This window comes from Diadema setosum, chromosome 20 (genome assembly GCF_964275005.1).
Source record: "Diadema setosum chromosome 20, eeDiaSeto1, whole genome shotgun sequence".
NCBI lineage: Eukaryota > Metazoa > Echinodermata > Echinoidea > Diadematoida > Diadematidae > Diadema > Diadema setosum.
Genome location: NC_092704.1, coordinates 32,643,686 through 32,663,058, shown reverse-complemented (window position 1 = coordinate 32,663,058; position 19,373 = coordinate 32,643,686). Strand labels below are relative to the sequence as shown.

Here is a 19,373-nt window from a genome sequence, read left to right as displayed (position 1 = left end):
TTTGAGTGGTCTATGCTTTAACTCAGCTTTTCAGTAGATCACTCATTTCCATCGATTTATTCAATTACTTTTTTATCGATACCACTGCATTAGCATGCATTGTTTATATTCCATGGTTCTTCAAAAATACATAAAAAACACAATGATCTGCATTGCAAGAAAAAAAAAGTGATAACAATGTATTACTTATTCATGTATATTGGGCTTCCTATTCGTAATGCTTTTCTGTTATGGGTTTAAATAAAAGTTCAATTTTTATTGAATTGATTTTAAATAAAAAACAAACACTACAGCGCTTTTCGATTGGCGATCATCGTTCGCAGAACTATTTTCATCAATTTGAAAACATGAAAAAAAATAAAAATGATTGCACCGTGTTAATAATAATTCACAATATTTATAGAGGCCTTATCACATTAAATGTCTCTAAGCGCTAGGGGAAAAGGAGAGAGAGAGAAAAAAAAAAAACTTCCAAGGAAAAAGATACAATTTCAGAATGGTTAGACACTGCACACAACAACTATTATTACCACAGCTGTTCATGCTCAGACATGAGACTATTCGATAGACCAACAAAAAAAAAAAAAAAGTTTTTAGCGTAGATTTATTTTTTTGTTGTTGAGTCTGTTAGTTTTGTATACATTCAGGTAGATTATTTCACAGCTATGGGGATGCTGACTGAAAAGATCATGAACCGTAAGATTGGGTATTAAAAGGAGGATAGTTCTAAAGTGATTTGTTGTTTGACCGCAAGTTCCGGGAGGGTATCCGCTTAACAGCTGTTGAAGACAGAAGGGTAGCCTATAGTGTTTCGCAAACGTTTGAAAGTTAACGAAAGAATCTTACGGTTTATCTTACGATTTTCCCCAGGAGGAGAAGTATCTCTTTGACTGCAGTACAATCATGTACGTTCCTGCGCACCCTTCATTCAGACACAGACAATTATTTCAGGGCAGTAACTCGTTCATTGCGTCCGTTGTTCTATTCTTGTTTTTGTTTTATTTTTGAATAACCGACTGCAGGAAAAGTCTAAGTACTCGTAGGGGTCAAAGGTTGTTGTACGGGCAACTGAACGCCATCCGCTTGATCCTGATCCGCCAGTATGGGAAGTGAAAACTGCCTTTTGTGAGAGAAAATACAATTTGACAATGAATGAAGAAACCAGGGTCTCGAAATGTATAACCAAAAAACTGTGAGTGCAATGTTCTTTCTGTATCATTCCATTATCAGTCTGTCATGCTTTAAATTTGATGCTTTGTTGATTAAGCTGAGAGGTAACTTTTGCGGGGTACGGTTGTAAGTAGTTCGTAGTCCCTCATGTATGAATTGGTGTTGCATGGGTACATGGTGTGGTGAGCGATCAATCTGATCTGAACCACTGGCTGTCGTCTAATTACTTGTAACAGGAACAACGTTAGTAATACTACATCTAACGTTAGCAGTTCCATTCTTAGATTGCAAAATGTACATTCTGGGCCACATTCTGCTTTTTTTAGTAGAAAATTGTGTCAACATGCAACACTGCTGTGACTGCCGGAAAAGAGTGACGTCAACCGTGTCAAGATGAGAAAGAAATATGTTTACATTGTAGGTAATTATGTTTTCTATTTGTAATTTACACTAGATCCTCATCAACACCATGCACATGCAAAATTAACTAAATGAGGGAATTTAGCAAGTGAACTAGTTTCTAGACCTAGGGTCTAATGTATACTGTACTAACAACATGTTAGAAGCATAGTACACTCACGGCGCTACAGAGAACTACACTGTACATTGTCATTGTAGTCTAGGTTTAGGGACTCTAGGGGCGTACACACTGTAGGGCGTACTTCTACAACTAAGACTTGGATAGTTCTTCTTCTTCTTCTATAATCTTCAAAGGGCTATAAACTGCAGCCTATCGCGAAGATGAATACAACTTGTGTGCACGATGAGAGGAGGGGTGTGGGCTTAATCACAAGGTGTGATTTTAAGATGGGTCATTAAGAGCTCCTTGAACTGCTCAGGTGAGACTGCACAAACTACAGAGCTTGGAAGTTTGTTCCACTCAGGTATGGATCTCTGGGCAAATGCAAATTTGTCGATGTTGCCCCTGGGGCGGTATGTTTGGAGGCACATGTCGTGATTTTTCCTAGTTTTAGTTGAGTTGATTGTGAAAAATGTATCTGGATGAATTGCAATGAAGTCGTTCATGATTCTGTACACCATAGTTAGTCTGCTCACAGTACGTCGTGAAGAAAGGCTGGGCCATTTCAACTTATTAATCATAGTACAATTTTGTTGATCTACATTACGTACTTCATTTGGGGTTTACTTACAAAGGTAGGCCTAATTATAAGTTTATGTTACTGTAGAAACGTAGAGCGTTCCTTATTTGCCCCTCAAGGTTTTACTATCCCTCTGCTCTGATATGGACTGTACTTTTGAGAATGGCTGTTCCAGTGTTTCTCAAGACAGTCAAGGGTAGTTTTAAACTGGTTTAGGTAGGCCTTCACTTGATGCTCTTACTGCTGTGTCTGGCAAGGAGTTCCAGTTGTTACAGCTGCAAACAGAGAAGGACTTGTGGCGCATCACATCCAGATCTTGGATTTCTATTTTTCATTCTGCGGCCTCTGGTTCTGGAGCTGTCCACTAAGAAAAATATACATGTAGGCCTATGCCCTATGTTAAGTATGTAGGCTCCTGCATGATAATGATCTTAGATGATCTAGATTTGTAGAACCTCTGTTCTTTGTCTTCTGTTGGCTGTGTGCAAGCATCTTCGATAAAACACAATTTTAGACCAGATGCCTGTTCAGTGTTGTTGTGGCCATACTTAGTTTGGAATATGTGACACATTCCAAATGATTTTGCTAGCTTTATATACTTTAGGCTACTTGGAATTTAAAGGGTTCCTGTTCTTACCCACCCCCGTAAAATTGTGTTTTTGTATTTGTTTTTGCACTTGTCCAGTTTTCTAAAAGAGGATGGCACGTTTTACTTAGGTCAAATAAAAATGGGGTGTTGTTTATAGAGGAAAAAACACTGTGAAACAATTATTTGCCTAAACTCTAACCCTAACCACAAACCTACAAGTACGTGTACATGTACACTGTAATACAGCATTTGTTTACCTACATTTGTAAGGTTTCACTTTGCATAACTATGGTGCTGAAGGTAAAGCCTTGTGCCAAGTTCTACTTCTAAGGCAAGTATTATAACAGCTGCTTCCTTGTCATTCAGAACAAATTCAAACCAATTTTATGCTTGTATCTAGATTGATGTAGCATTCAGTCAGTCACCTACACGGTTTATAGTTACGAACTACAAAGCAGCTCAAACTTTTAATGTTTTCATTGAGTTCAAAGTCTGTAATATAAATATGGCTGAAGCTTATAAAAGGTATGTTATAATGTCTGTAATTGTTGGATGACATGTGTCACTGTGACACCAACAACGGAAAATACTGGAAATCTCCCATCACCAGCAATGTAAACAAACAAACTTTGTTTTGCAACTCCCCAGGGAAAGGTACCTGAACCGGGAACGTGTGGAAAGAAGATTTGATACCTCAGGACAAGGCCTCTACAGGACACATCCGCTGGTTGTGAGTAAAATGTTGTCCTTAGTTTTAGCCAACTGAGTGTATCCTGTTTTACTGATCATTCAATAATTGGACAGCAAGGTATACATTTGTGTGTTTTATGAATGAATCTAGCTAGATCGTAGAGAGATGAAAGAAAACCTTTAAGAAGCAGTGTTGGAACTTATCTAAGAAGATTCCACATTATTTGTGGTTATGATGGAAAATAGACATTTTGATCTACTTTAATATGCCCTGTGTTTAGCAACAATCATATGAATTACAGAAACATTTTTATGTGTAGACAACAAATTTTATTTGTAGACAACAAATTAATATTATCTGTGAATAATGTATACAGTGTATGTCTTGGCTTTTTTTCTATGTGTACATCAGGTGAAGCTTGAGCTTGCCTATCTCATTGCTAATGAGGACCAGAAGAAATGTGAGCAAGAGGCTTGTCAGGGCAAAGGAGATGGTGATGGAGGGAGCGGATTGCAGCACAGTGGAAGACGAAGGAGAAGAGGAAGGTCTTCCGAAGACCAAGCGCTGACTCCAAGAATCCAGAGACTCCCTCAGAAGAAGACTAGGATACAGATGTCTGAGATCAGCAGGCTGACTCAGTCTGCTCATACCACTCTTGTGAGTTAACAATGTATAACACAGGTCTTTCTCAAATTGGTTGCAGAAAATAATGGGGAAATTTTGCCTGTCTGACTTTCGGGAGAATTTTCCCATGCAAGGTGTGTTGAATGAAAGTGTATCATGAAGCAGTGTATTAAGGTGAAAAAATCTGAGGGCAATTAGACAACAGATGTACATTTGCAAAAAAAATAAATAAATAGATAAATAAAAATGTGTTTTATCTATTGAACCATCATATGTGCAGTTAGAATAGCAATCCTGTAAACTTGTTGTAGCGTCCTAAACTCGTTGAAGACCACACGTAGTCTCTCGAAAGTATACTCGGGCAGGTGTCTGCGGGAAATGCATGTTACAGCTGGTCCTTAACGGGTTAATAGTCATCATTAACTTTATTCACAGAAGGACTATGATAGTGATTTTCAATATACATGCAAGCAGTGACTCCTACTGTGACTCTTGGCACACCTGCTCACTAGTTATATTGCAATTTTTGCAACCAATCCAACCTCATCACTTACCTTACATCATATCTTTTTATTGTTAGTGTATATAAGCACCATCTAGAATATCTTATTCTGTTCTGCGTGGTATTTTGTTACGGAAAATGAAAGAGTTTGACAGAGTTTCCAGCCAAGGCTGGAGTTAGGTATTGTTTTATGTACTATTCTGGTTTAGCAAAAGGTGAGGAAGTCGGAATTATCTTTAAATACATGTTTGGTGATATCATGAACTAGCTAGTCTGTTATTTTGCAGATCATTCTCATGATATACATATAGTCCAAATTTGAGAAATCTGTATACTACTGACTGTTGGCATTGCATAGTTATGACTTTAAATTTGAAAATGCAAGTTTGAATCAAAGTATAGCTTCTCAAAACTGATAGATACAACAGCCATGTATCTCGGCCGTCAACCAAGCGATCGCTACGAAAATCGGCACACACATTGCCAGTGATGTAATCTAAAATACTATAAAGTTGATTTTTCAAAAAAAAATAGCATGCACACATCTTTCTACTGTTTAAGTCTTTCGGTTTGATTTTTTTTTTTCTTGTGTCTTTCACAGAAGAGCATTGATGCAGACAAGATCAGCACAGTGTATCGCTTTAGGCAACAGATGGTCCCTTACGATGTCCGCCATCAGGTAAACACCCTACTGTAAACCCTATTCTCATGGATGGTTACTTCCAGAGTAGCTGGAGTGCAAACAAACAGCTTGCCTTGTACAGTACATGTGCAGATTTGGAGTATGAATCGGTGTGAATGCATGTGCTTACAGCTAGTGTACAAATTTATGTTAAGATACAAACAAAACACTTCATCAGCATTTAGAATCCTCGATAGCTACCATTCTTTTACCTATTTTATCAATAATATTTCCTGTGGCTATCAGAAATGATAAGGTGGACACAATGTATATCTGACAGTTTCTGGTAATTTGAAAGTCAATTATGGAAGAAAAGTAGATAATTTCATCTCAAAAGTACGCCAATTGTGGGTTTTTATTTTTACAGTACTCTAGCCGCTGATAATTAACAAGATGTCCGACCATGAGAATACACAGAGACTGAGCATTTAGAAATGGAAATGCTAAAAAAGATAGAAACAATAGAAACGATGTAAATGAATAGTGACATACGTGTGGTGTTACATTGTAATCATACCAGGTTTTCAGGCATTAAACGAGATTAGCATGTTCAAACACTGTGGCCCGCATTCACGAAGGTGGTACAAGAGAAACCACAGTTTAAACCATGGACAATTTTTATGGAGCACCAAGTGTCGCATGGTCTATTTCATTAGGAAATCTGTCATTTCATAACAAAATGACAAAATTTTTCGATGAAATGATCATTTCGTTAACAAAATGACTGATTTCATAATGAAATAGGCCATGCGACACTTGGCACTCTTTACAAATTGTCCATGGTTTAAACTGTGGTTTCACTTGTGCCACCTTCATGAATTCGGGCCTCTATGTTTAAAGGTTTCTTCTGAAAAAGGTATCCTTTTCAGTCACTTGTCCTAGTGAATGAAATAATGATTGAATAAAAGAAAAGATTTATGTAATAAGTTTCTACACATTCATGTAATAAAGAAAGAGAAAAGGGGAGAGAGAAGCAATTAGATTAAGAAATATGTAGGAACAAAAAATATATTCCAATAACGACACATCATTTACAATACCACGGTATACTCAGAAGAAACATAAACCAATTAATTGCTTGTATTCATACTGGTCTATGGATTTTTCTCCTCCTATGGATTCACAGGGCAAAGTGAAACAGGTTTCTACCAATGTACATGCCTTCCTCAATGCTGAAGAGGCCTGGAGATATCGGAGAGAGAATGGTAAGTAACTTTCCAGGAGGATTTTAGGCTGAGGAAAAAGCAACTCTGAATTAAATCTGTCTTTCCTACATAGTAATCCATGCAAGGATCTAAGCCATCAGACAAATGATTACTTTTTTATAGAGGTAACACCATTCATTGGCAGTTTGTTAGCATAAAAATTCAGGCGAATTTCACCCCCTGTGACTAAACTATTGTACAAATGCCTTTAAAAGTTTGAACACTGTAATCTCTGCGAAAATCATTTCTCACATTTTTAGCTTTTTAACTTTGAGTGTTACAGCAAATAGAGTATTCAAACTTTATCAAAAACAGTTCCGACAGCAGAAGACTTTAGTTGATATGAGCACTCAGCTATTGTATTCTTAGAATGGATGTACCGTTTCTCCAGCAAGGTAGCCTGTAGGTTTGAATGGATGATTTTTATGCTTGGCCTGAAGATAGTGGCATTATAATTTTTTGGCTTGCCAATGACAGTGTGTCCACAACATATCATGTACCTCTAAACTGAAAGTTATGCTCTATTCCATTTTTGCTCTTTTCCTATGCCATTCGAGTCTTACCTAGACAAAGACATGTTCAAGTCTGATCAGTCTTTTCTTTATATGCCTGATTTTAATTTTCAGATGAGCGAGAGAAAGTTAGGAAATTTAGAGAGCAACAAAAGGCAAAGGTAAGAAATGCTGTCGTATGCCATGGTCACCTCGCATCGCACAGCTGCAGCCCTTGGTAGTGTTTTTAAGGTCAGGTGAAGTTTCACACAAAGTTGTGAACTATCTTAACCCGTTCCTGACGGGAACCTGGTATACCAGGTTCCCTTGGGAGCAACTGATATACGGGAACCTGGTATACCAGGTTCCCAAAATGAAGACGAGTGCCTGCTTAAATGGCCTAAATTCATGTTTCTTTGTGTTAAAATGCCCAGAAAAGTGGGTTTGATAAAAAGATCAGAGTTTATTCTATCAGGATTTGTTCTTCTGTTTGAAAAATGCATATTTCATGGTATTATGTACCTTTTTCCTGATTTACTTTTTTGCTTGTTCTGCTGTAAACTTGTGCGAACATGTACATAGCGATCAAGGGTGAGATCAGTTAGATATCTGGGTTCGCTGACCCCAGTCACCTCATTCAGGTACCTGTTTTTGTGTAGAACAAAAGATTCTGTGAGCTCATAAGCGCACGCTCTATTCATACCTCGCACCCGATCTATATTTCCATTGTTCACTGGCACATGTAGTTGACAGTGGAAAGGGGGATACAATGTACCGCTTGACTGCCTTCACACAGGTGGATTACCAACCTGTCTGTCTCTCTTCAGACGGGCAAAAAGAATCTCGTTTGGGGGCATTAAAGGCACTCAGAGAATTGCGGAGGGAACGGGTTAAGCCTCCCCAAAATTGGCAGTTTGATCACAATACAATCCATTAGAAAAAGGGGGAAAAGATGAAAATCTTACACATAAGCAAGAACAAAGTCATTGAAATTCGTACAGAATCATAGAAGAAATTAAAGTTTCTGTTTGCATTCTTTTTTGAAGAAATTATGGACATCTTCTTTGTCTTCCTCTTCTCTTCTTTTATTTTTCATAAGTTGAAATTTCAGGAGGTATGACGAAGAGTGAATTCAGTCGATTTATGTACAATCAATTTAGATACAATTTTCCAGTCAGCCTTTTTGTTCACTTGAGGCTGTATGTATTGCTGCGTTTCAAGGAGTGTGAAAATTACTCCCTGTAATATCTTTTGCTGTTTTAATCATCATGGAAATGTGAAGTAAAAATAAACCGGTAATGGCATGGATAAATATCTGAAATGTACAAATTACAATACAATAAACCGTATCAGGGCAATCACCCCCCGAGGGCAATTACCCCCTGGCTAAATACTGGTTTTAGTGATAAGGTTAGAGTAAAGATTAAGGTTAGGTTTAGGGTATAGAGTTTGGGTTAGGGTTAGGATTAAGTTCAGGATTAGGATTAGGGTGAGGGATCCTGATTAATCTGAAAATAGCAATTTGCTTGCCTAAAGCAAGGAGGTATTAGTGAACTAGTACCTCCTTGCCTAAAGTGAGCAGTGGCATTTAATATTCATTGCAAGGGCTAACCTGACATAAAAGTTGAAACCAATATTCTTTCCTGAGTTCGTAATATGTCCCTCAAGATGACATATCTGTGGAACAGTGTGCAGAAGAGCTCTTCTTTGTTGCCATTACCAAATCCTTTACAATTGTAGATTGGCAAAACCAGTGACAATGCAGTTTACAGACAATAATTTATGTCATGAGTTCATGAGTTATTCCTGCATGCCCTTTTAGATTTATAGACCAAACACACCAAAAATTGATTTAAATCTAATGTTTGCCAATGGGCTTGTTATTTTGGCAATCCAAGAGTTTCGCAGGAAAGTGATTTTGGCTTATGGGCAGTGAAATGGCTTCATTTAGCCCTTTTTCCTGCTTCCATTCTATGTCATAAAGAAGTATTGAGTAGAGGGTCTTTGACTGGAGGAAACCAGATATCACTCAATGTCATTTCCACTAGGCCCATTTTATCAAGACGCAAACCGCAAAGGACCAATACAATTATGTTTTATCGGAACTGTTATCAGTGATAGCTGTAACTCTATGAGAATTCCACAAGCTGGCAAGCTTTCTCATCGCTAAACTGTAAATAGCAAGAATGTTCTTTAATCATTTTATAAAAGCCAAAATTGAAGTTTCAAGCTAAGAACAATGAATGGTCAAGGACCCTATGAGTGGGACAACTCTGATAATAGTGGATCGTATCTAATTTTATCTATGCTCTTATGCAATATTTGTTATGCACATTCACAAGATCCTCCTTTGTACTGGTAGACCTTCTGGCCATTAATAGAGGAGTGATTCATATTTTGCAAGAGGCCCAGCATGAGAATGATTTTTTTTGTTTCTCCCTGCCCCTCCCTCCCCCCCCCCCCCCTCCACCTCCAGGCAAGAGCACAAGCTGCCAAGGAAATGCGTGAACAAGAGCTGGCCAAACTCCCACTAGGTGTCAGGTAAGTCAGTATAGTCTTCCACACTTCCCATAGCATAAACTGCTGAATCATTATTCCCCTTGTCCCAAGATTGAGGGAGGTCCAGGTAGTGACCCTTTGCTGACCCTGTGTGTAAGGTACAGAAAAGAGAGGGAAGGGGGGGATTAAAAGGAGTATCACCACCCCCCCCCCTCCACACACACACACACACACACACTCACTCATAAACAGAGGAGTGAGTTTAGTGCAGCTAAAAAAAGGCAGTTCTGTATTGCATGTGCATCAATATTTTCATTGACTGCCTTGAATCATTAGTATGACATAATATGAACAGTGTTCTCTGGAGATGAGGCTGTTACAGCTGCTAAAATTAACCCACGAAGACCAGATAACATCACACTCATCTTTTATCATCAAGGAATGCATGATCATCAAGTCTGAAGTACTTTCTCTATTCGAGATCTTACTAAGATTTTGCATCTGCGCTGATGAGGAATATTCATACATACTGAGTACATAAACAGTAATCTAACTGGACTTAATGCAAAAAAACAAATGTACATTAGAATGCTTAGGCGTAAAAATTCCATGTGCAAATTGGGTAAACCGTTATTTGAAATCACAGTATTTAGTGTATACCATTATCAAAAACAGAAACAAGATAAAAATAAAAGCTTTGATTATCTAATTAGTCCATGTTTCATATAGGTGATGTTTTCTCTACCGTGATTGTTATGGTGAGGGTGAAAAAAGAAGTAGGTGAATAATTTGTTGAGAAATACCACTTTTAAAGTCTGAAAGAAAGTTTTGAAACATTAATCACAAGAACTGATTTAAATCATAAAGGTCGTTAATCATGCAGATGATTGGATCCTTCAGACTTTGATGACTTTAAACTGGAAAACCATAGCGCATGCAAATAGTAACCATGATATTGAAGCATCAGTAATGTTGACTTATTCACAGTAGGGTGAATTAAACTGGGGTGATTATTTTTAGGAGAACCCAAGAGGCTAGTGTGGAAGTGGCAAGTCCTGTCTCATGTTGGCAGGATATGTGGTTCTCCTTTGTTCTAGATCAGATTTTGCTGCATCATTCCTTAGCAGAGAAAAAGAGGGGGAGGGAGAATGTGGATGTTTCAACAACCTCCCTAATAGACTAACTGATTTAATCAGCTCTCCACAGGTTGTAATGCTAACGTGAAATATAATCTACACATCTGGGCAGTTTTTTTATTTTATAGTGTGGTAAGGCCTTTTTCATACATAGGAGGATTTTTTTTTTTTTTTTTTTTTGGGGGGGGGGAGGGGTTATCTAGAGTATTGAGAATTATCTGTTAAAGGGACTGTACAGTACTGGTTGAGGTGGGGATTCAGGTTTATAACATTCCTAAGTGAGATAATGAGATACCTCTTATGAAATATGAAAGAGCATGTAATTTTAAGAAGGATTTAACATTTATTTGATGCAAACTGGTTTTCAAATGGCTGAGATATCAAAAAAAAAAATGATAATAATAAAGGGCGACAGGCCACGCCTGTATTAGGATCTCTTTGTTTCACCTTGTTTTTTAATATCTCAGCCATTTCAAAACCGATTTTCATCAAATAAACTTTGATACCCCTGAGAATTGCATGCTCTTTAACATCTCATATCTGAGTGGTTTCTGAATATCTCACAAAAAGTTAAAAGCTTGACATCAATGCAACTATCATGTACTTTGGGAAATTGTGCATAGTCTGATGTGCACAATTTATTATCTAGGCCTATCAAAGTTCTATAAGGCCCTGATTTTCAAGGAAGAGCCATGCATAACCCTGTAAATCATAAACCTCACCAGTATTTTGTCAAAAAGCTGTGCATGCAGAAAAAGACATTGTGACAACACATGCAGCTTAAATGGTCGTCTAGAAAATTTAATACAACAAAGTTAAAACTTAGTTCCCAAAATTATTATCATCGAAGTCTATGGGGCAAAATTATGTTTGGTTATAATAAAATTTGGATATAACAAGAGAAAACTGCCAATCAGGGTACTGGTATAATTTAAGTCTCCTCTAGTAGTGATGCATGGACCAATTTGACTATTGATATAAGACACATTAGTGTGATTATAACATGGAGAAGATATTGTCTCTCTATAGTTGTGATGATAGATATACACACTAGTCAAAATTTTTCCGGAAAAAAAAAATGATTTGTGTTACATTTCATGCATATCGTCGCTTGGGTGATAAGACCTTGTATCTGCAATTTTGGTGAAAATGAGTTTTTTTGGATTAATGGTCAAATAATGGGTTAAATGATGTCCTGTCCAAATCCCAACTGTCTTACTCCAAAAATGAAGCCACCACGGCATGTCAAAGGAAAGGCTATCCCATTCACCACAGTGCTTTGGCCACCATGTTTTTTGGCTCTCCTGAACATTTGACATTTTGTAGATACGAGGTCTTATCGCCCCAGCGATGATATGAAATCTATGGCCTGACTTTCTCAGAGTCCACAGAAGTGTACAAAAAAACAAAAACAAAAAAAAAAACAGCTGAATACTGCTTATCCAATAGTGATGAGCCAAAGGAGTGAAATGGAGTCAAAAGGGGCCTGAGCTTTCAATCGTAAGAGAATCTTTGTCAGAGTCAAAATGACATACAGGCAGGGAAAGCAATCACATATAAGAACTACACAAACAAGCACAGTCAGGGGAAGGCTTGGGACACAAGAAAAAGAAAAAAAGGGGATGGGTCAGAAGTGACTGGCAGGGAGGTAGCCCAACAAGGAAGGGAGGGCAATTAATGCAAGAGGGTGGACAGACAAAAGGCAGAGGTAGGCCGGTGATGATCCCAAGGATCCAAGGGGTCAACCTTTGAAGGATAAGGGTGAATAGGGAGGGAACATCAAACAAGAGGGATAAAGAATAGAAAAAGAGTGAATGATTCTACTAGGATCAAATCTCAGGCCTCGTTTGACTCCATTTTAGTCAACATAAGTGTCATTTTTAATGCATTATTATTTCAGACTGGAGATAATGAACCAGAGGGAGAAGCCACGAACTATGGCACTACTCGAGAGAGTCCTGGAAGATGGTGAAAAGAAACAAGATACTTCTCCACCAGCTGCAACGTCACGAGATAACCCTGCTCCTTTAGCAGATGCGGGTAAGATCCTGGATGGTTCTGAGCAAGACAGGAACCCAGAGGATGAATATGAAGATGACTTTGATGAGGAGGAGGAGGAAGAGGAGGAGGAGGATAATGATGGTAGTGAACAGTTGAAGAAGGAAGTGGAAGAACAGATCTCCGAGCAGGAGCACAATGTACACGGAGATACGAAGAAGCTACAAGAGTCCGAGACGGAGGATGATGCTCTCATCGCTGCAGTGACTTCAGCCAACGATGCCCACAGCATCTCCTCCTTTCCCGCCTCCACCTACACTCTGGCTTCCTCTGCCGCATCTCCGGCATCACCTGATGCTGCAGGAGGTAACCATGGCAACACTACAAATAATGATGAGGGCAGCACTGTCTACGAGGATGACAGCTTTGAAAGCGACAGTGAAGAGGAAGGGGAACTGGCCTTCTCCAAGGTGGACACCCGTAGCAGTAGTGTCACACCTAGCGAGAATGCGTCTCGACCGCTGTCTCGGATGCAATCCGCAAGAACAGAGAGTGCGGGCGACGTGGCATCAAACCCAAATCAAGAAGATGACGTTGCCATCTCAACTAGTAGTCTTAATAGTCATGGGGATGGGGTCAAAGGTGAAGATGCATCAGTCGACCAGTCAACAGACTCTGCCAAAGTTACCACACTGGCTCACCAGTTAGCACGGACTGCAGTAAAGAGTGCAGCCCATGAAGAGGATGCAACATATTCAACCACATCATCCATCAGTGTGAGGACAGCCGACAGGCAGGCACAACCACCCGGGCAAGATAGAAGGAAGGATTCGACTCAGGAATATGTGAGAACAGAGAGTGTCTTGTCATTGAGTGACAGAGTTAGGCGAGACACTGAGGCAGACTAGAGATACATTATAGAGAGAATCACAGAGATGTCGTCACAAAAGAAGCCGCTGTAACATCCAGCCGTAAAGCAGTCAGTACCTCAAGCCACAGGCTCCCAGCAAAGTCTTCTGTGTTATGAGTATGAAAAGTTGCATACCGGTATGTGATTGAGTGTGTGTTTCTTTTTTTATACTATTTTTGTCTTCCGTACTGAGGAAAATGAAATGGCAGTATTACAATATTACTCATAATTGTTCTTTTTTTCTCTCATGAATGATTTGATGTGAGGAAGGAGAAAGAAAAAATTTGTTCTCATTAGTATTGTAATCACTTGAAATGACTATGGACTGCAAATGGAATGGACTATTGACTACAAATGGGCAGAAAAAAAAAGTACTGTCATTCATCAAAACTGGAAAGAAACTATGAAGAAGCTGATGGATTTTTGTTTGTTTGTTTTGGCGGCGGTAGGAAATTTAGAGAGAGATGTACATACAATTTATTAGCTGCTAATGAAATGACCCCACCATGACACCTCAGGTGCATGTACTGGCATTTCTTTGTACAAAGTGGTTTCCTTTGTCATTCAGGAGGCACATGCTTTTTTTTCATATTTGCTGCTGTAAATAAGAAATAGCATTCCAAAGGTATATGTATTTATTTCGTAAGATGCGTCATTGCTCGCTTTTAGATGCATTGTCAAGAATCTAGAGTTCTTACACTTAGTATTTCTGACTGTCCAAAGCAATTTAGGGTAAGCATGAATTTCGGTATCATCTTTTTCTTTTAAATAGTAAGACTAACAATACAGGAGGATAGCAAAGCTCTCTGTAGTGTATTCAGAGTTCGTGTTATGTTTAGGAGTGCTGGCCGACTAAATTGACTTTAAGAAAAAAAAAATTGTTGAATCTATAAAACTGAAATTCTTCCTTTTTCCTCTTCCTTAGGATCTTGCCTTGTAATACAATGTATGTCTTCCACTAATTAATGTCTTCCAAAGACTAACATATCAATCTTCTTAGTGATGTATGCTTGCCAAATTTTTTCGTACTTTTCTAATGTGCCGTTCCTCTGGAGATACCCAAATCTGGCATAACTGTGTTGAATGGCAGTTGTTTGCTTTTCTTCAGCCAAATGAAACTTTTCTTTTCTTTTTTTTTTATGACATTCACACAGTTTTCAGCACTTGCACATTCAAAGATTGTGTCTAAAAGATTGAAATACAGTAAAAAGGGAAAAGAAAAAAAAATGATGTTCTTGTTACGTCAGTTCACAGTCATTTACAATGAAAGCAGGCCATGAACAACCACACAATAGCTGCCTTAAAATGGACAGGTGGGGGTGCAGTATGAGCAACTGACATGTTTAGATAATGGCCCGTATCTGCACAGTGCAATATAATTTCCCATATAGAAAATTTAATTGTATTTTAGATTATGGTACATGATTTGGAAAAATAAACTTCAGGTCAAAGTAAATTGTGGTGCACTTGGAGCATGGGTCAAAAAGCTTTCACCATCAATAGAAGGTTTGGGGAAATTCAAGAAACACAGCGAGTAGGAATGATATAACATTTGATGAGGTTGGTTGTAATAGTTTTTGATATTTTGGCAATAAGGTGACCATGAACAAGAGCGATCTGATTTGAACAATGAGAAAATTGAACAAATATTGTTAGCATGTGAAAGAAGTTACAGTGTATCTTGCATACAGTGTGTGTAACCCACATTCTATTTACATATGAGTGAAATTACTGTAGATGGATCATGTGTGTTGCACGTTAATGTGTATTCCAAGGTACAGTAGTGAGGTGTAAAATTTCTTCAATTTGTCACCCTCTGCATATGAAATTTGTAAGATCGCAAAACTGCTGATCTGTAATTTAACAAACATGTCAGTAAAAAGGAACCACGGGACTCGAACCTGTCATCTACTGCTTGTTTGTTTGTTGAATCACAGATCAGCAGTTGCAATCTTACAAATTTCATTTGCAGAGGAAGACAAACTTGAAGAAAATTCACACCTCAACCTTCACCCCTCTGATTAGTATTCTCTTGCTTTCAAGGTACAGTATTGCTGACTTGTCTATCACTGTAGCGAATTTCAGGTAGCGCAATTCAAATCAATGCGTTCAGAACAGAGGCTCCCATGGTTAGACAAGTAGTTAGGCCGTATGGTTTCGCCCTGTTTCCATAGCCATATAGTGTGTGATATGATACTGGTATTCTTCATAATTACAGCAATCTGCCAGTTGCCTTGTTCATTTCTGTGTGTGTATTGTCTTAGGAATACTAGTACTGGAACGAAGAAAGAAAAGAATGTGTTATGTGAGTGAAGGTACTTTGCAGGTGGTACCAGGGTATTTTATCATGTTTGCTATAATTATACTGGCCTATTACAGTGACTCAATCTTTCATGGTAATGTGAATTGTAGTCGGCCAGTGCATCAGCATTTGCCAACGAACTGCTTCAGCATTTGCCAATGGACTGCTTTTCAAGACAGCTGCGAGCTGTTATGCACCACCACAAAATTCTGCGTTTTGAATCTGAGCTTTTCCAGAGTATAATCATTCACATGTTGATGTTAAGCCATGGGGGTGTTTCATAAAGCTGTTCGTAAAGTTACAAACGACTTACGAGCGACTGGTGATCAGTTCTTGTGGTGAATTATGGAAATTCTGATAAGTATAGCACATCACGCCTGATCACCAGTCGCTCCTAAGTTGTTCGTAACTTTACGAACAGCTTTATGAAACACCCCCAGGTGTCATATTTGAATGGCAATTAATCCCTTAACCTACATACCTCGGGGCAGTAGACGTGATGTCATCTATTCATTATTGATGTCCATTTAACAATCAGTGGTCATTCGATTGTCATGTGTTCATTTCCCATTTGAAACAATTTTCAGTGCTCTCATATGTACATGTGCAAGTAAGACAGTAAAGAGGTATTCATAAAATCATATTTATGGCATGCATTCATAGATGACATTTAATTTCCTCCCCATATACAGTTCAAAATGAATTGTAGTTCGAGCTCGGGGTCAATGACATTGGACAAAATTTTGTACGGGTATTCTTCAGTTTATACCCGACAGGTCATGATGTTCCTCACATGATTTAGGCATAAGATGGCGCATGGATAGATTACAGTCTGACCTTGATTTCTGTGATATACATGGCAAAGTCAAACAGGGTACACAAACTGTAATTAAAGTTAGAAGAACATAGCTGCCCCGTTTTGTTTATATTCGTTTCGTTCTGAATATGATGCTGGTATCAAATGAAATTGAATGATATTAAAAGAACATCATAAAGAAAAAAAAAAAGATGCTCAGAATTGGTCCCTGAAAGATATTCATGTCCAGGAATTTGATGGGTATAATGTCTATTGCGAGATGACGTTTTTGGTGTAGATACCATGTATAACCAGGTGGACCTTTGCCTTGTGTTGCATTCTGGTTGTCATTTTCTTCCCATGTGATGTCACACAACTATACGTAGGTCTATAAAATTGGTGAATTTGCATTATCCGTTACGTCTTTCTTCACATCATAGGATATTCCCTACTCAGTCATGATCACTGATTGAAAGCCACTTGTCCTCTGTAGGGTGTGACCTATGAAATGTATTCATGTACAATAAAGTATTAAACGTGTATTTAAGTTCTTGTTTTCCTTGAAAGTTTGGACACCGCATATAGGCCAGTGCGTGTGGTTATTTTTGTGTTCGTAGTACAAGTGTATGTATGAAAAGGGAGAGAGTGTGTGTAGAGAGAGACAGAAAGCGGCCTTGTGTGTATACAATGTATTTGTAAGTGACGTAATCAAGTCATGTTGATGGATGATGATACTTACTCAAACTCTTTTATGATCAGCACTCGCAGCGGAGGGGCAATCTAAAGCTCCATCAAAAGGATATGGACTACATGTATTGGAGGTGAGAGGTTTTAAGTCCCTAAAAAAGTATCTTGCAAACTTTCCCAAAGCAGCTTTTTGATTAATTAAACTTAAGAGTTTAGAAGATACTCTATAATCATTGTTCATAACTGAAGTCACCATTTCAAGAACTGTTCTGCGAGTTCGTCAAAGTGTTATGAAAACGCTACCCAGGTCTTTAACTTGTCACGAAAACTGATTGTAAGCGACTGCGCTAGCAGAAGCATCAGGAAATTGTTCTGTAGTTAGGCTTCCTTTTCCATTAGGCCTAATACCCCGTTCCCACTGCCGATCAGATCAACTCGATCACGCGAGATCAATCCCGATCACCTATTTTTTACCCCGTTCCCACTGCCGATCAGATCAACTCGATCACGCGAGAGCAATCCCGACCAAATGCTCGATCGTCCTTCAACACGATCCCTTCCCGACCGCTATTCGATCTTTTACGATCCGCATCCGACCATTCTCGACATCTCCAGAATCTCTCCTCGACTGCCACACAGATCTCTACTCGAACATCCCGATATACACACAATCAATAAGCTTCAATACACGATCGCTACACGGTCAATACTCGATTTCTACTAGACTTCCTAGATCAGCTCGACATGACTCGATCTGTGTAAGATCTTGCATCGAACGGGTCGGCAGGTTCGTACAGTGATCGGGTGAAGGAAGAATTGGTTACAGTATTCGTTTGGTTATATGAGACAACTCAGTATTTATGCTTGAATACGGCGTGGCCAAAAAGAGTGCTACAAACTGACTATTGATTGCAAAAGCATGAATGAACGAAAGAAATGATTATCTTTAGTGTAGGTTTTACCGGCCAATTTTGCCCTTTTGTCAGTCCATTTGATGAAAAGTTCATTCAATTTAGCGAAAATCCTCATCACTGCCCATTCGGTCATTCAAAATTGCAAGTTGTTCGTTCAATTTAGCATTCCGATCAATGAGATTTGCACATGCGCCTTTCGAATTCGTAAAACGGGCATTCAAATTGGCACGTGCTCTTCAGTCATTCAAATTCGCCAGCACTGGCGAAAGGGATATTTCAGACATTCAATTTCGCGTATGGGCAGTCAAATTCCTAACATGTTCATTGAAATAAACGTCATGTCATTTCTTTTTTTGAAAAGGTGATAACGTTTTGAAAGCGTATTTCTATGTGACTTATTGTTTCATCCACACACTGTTAAGCAGTAAAAGTATCGTATTTTTGACCATATTATGTAACTTTGATGTTCTGTAACGCCCCTTTTCTTTCATACATGACATTTTAGGCCAACATGTACCAATACTCTAGTTTAACTTCATCTTCTTACAGTCACGGCACAAGTTAGATACAGACGTATATCTCAAGGGGACAGAAAAAGAATTATATGAATATTAATGATCATAACCTTGACTTCCTACAACTGGCCGACACAAGGAATAAAGCGCACAACGGCGAGATAAGTTGTGGCCATGCACATGTTGCACTATCTTTGGAATTGAAGAGTCACTAAGCACATTAAAGAAAACAAAAATGTTGCCAAAATCTCTGAAATGAGTACGAAAATATGAAATGTAATGACGCTTGGAAAACAATAACTATGTTAAGAAAATAAAGAAAGAAGCAAACCATAAACATGCGTGCTAAATTGACTGCAAAAGATGTTAAATTGATCGCCCAAAAATGAATTGGAATGAACGATAGCAGCATGTCCGTGATTACGTGACTATCATTCTAAACTGAATGAACGAATAACCAAATGGTGCTTGTGTTACGAATTTCAATAGAAAAAGTGTTAAACGAATAACCAAATGGTGCTTGTGTTACGAATTTCAATACAAAAAGTGGTACTTAGAATGA

At 38.4% G+C, this 19,373-nt stretch overlaps 1 protein-coding gene and 1 long non-coding RNA gene across 2 annotated transcripts; both read left to right on the top strand.

The window, feature by feature from the left end:
* The first annotated feature begins 1,103 nt into the window (after positions 1-1,103).
* LOC140243718 (uncharacterized) lies at positions 1,104-13,964 on the top strand. Its single transcript, XM_072323382.1, has 8 exons — positions 1,104-1,192; positions 3,508-3,589; positions 3,962-4,207; positions 5,278-5,355; positions 6,485-6,563; positions 7,190-7,236; positions 9,531-9,595; positions 12,590-13,964. The coding sequence occupies exons 1-8, from the start codon at positions 1,149-1,151 to the stop codon at positions 13,593-13,595; spliced, it is 1,647 nt and encodes a 548-aa protein (XP_072179483.1). The 5' UTR covers positions 1,104-1,148; the 3' UTR covers positions 13,596-13,964.
* An 843-nt stretch (positions 13,965-14,807) lies between these two features.
* LOC140243703 (uncharacterized) lies at positions 14,808-17,261 on the top strand. Its single transcript, XR_011902244.1, has 2 exons — positions 14,808-16,152; positions 16,321-17,261. It is a non-coding gene; the product is annotated as an uncharacterized lncRNA (long non-coding RNA).
* The last annotated feature ends 2,112 nt before the right edge of the window (positions 17,262-19,373 follow it).

Excerpts from the sequence above, each read along its gene's own strand:
- LOC140243718 (XM_072323382.1), top strand. The coding sequence starts at position 1,149 with ATGAATGAAGAAACCAGGGTCTCGAAATGTATAACCAAAAAACT. Across the intron at positions 1,193-3,507 it reads AAATGTATAACCAAAAAACT|GGAAAGGTACCTGAACCGGG; the intron begins GTGAGTGCAATG and ends GCAACTCCCCAG. Across the intron at positions 3,590-3,961 it reads ACAGGACACATCCGCTGGTT|GTGAAGCTTGAGCTTGCCTA; the intron begins GTGAGTAAAATG and ends TGTGTACATCAG.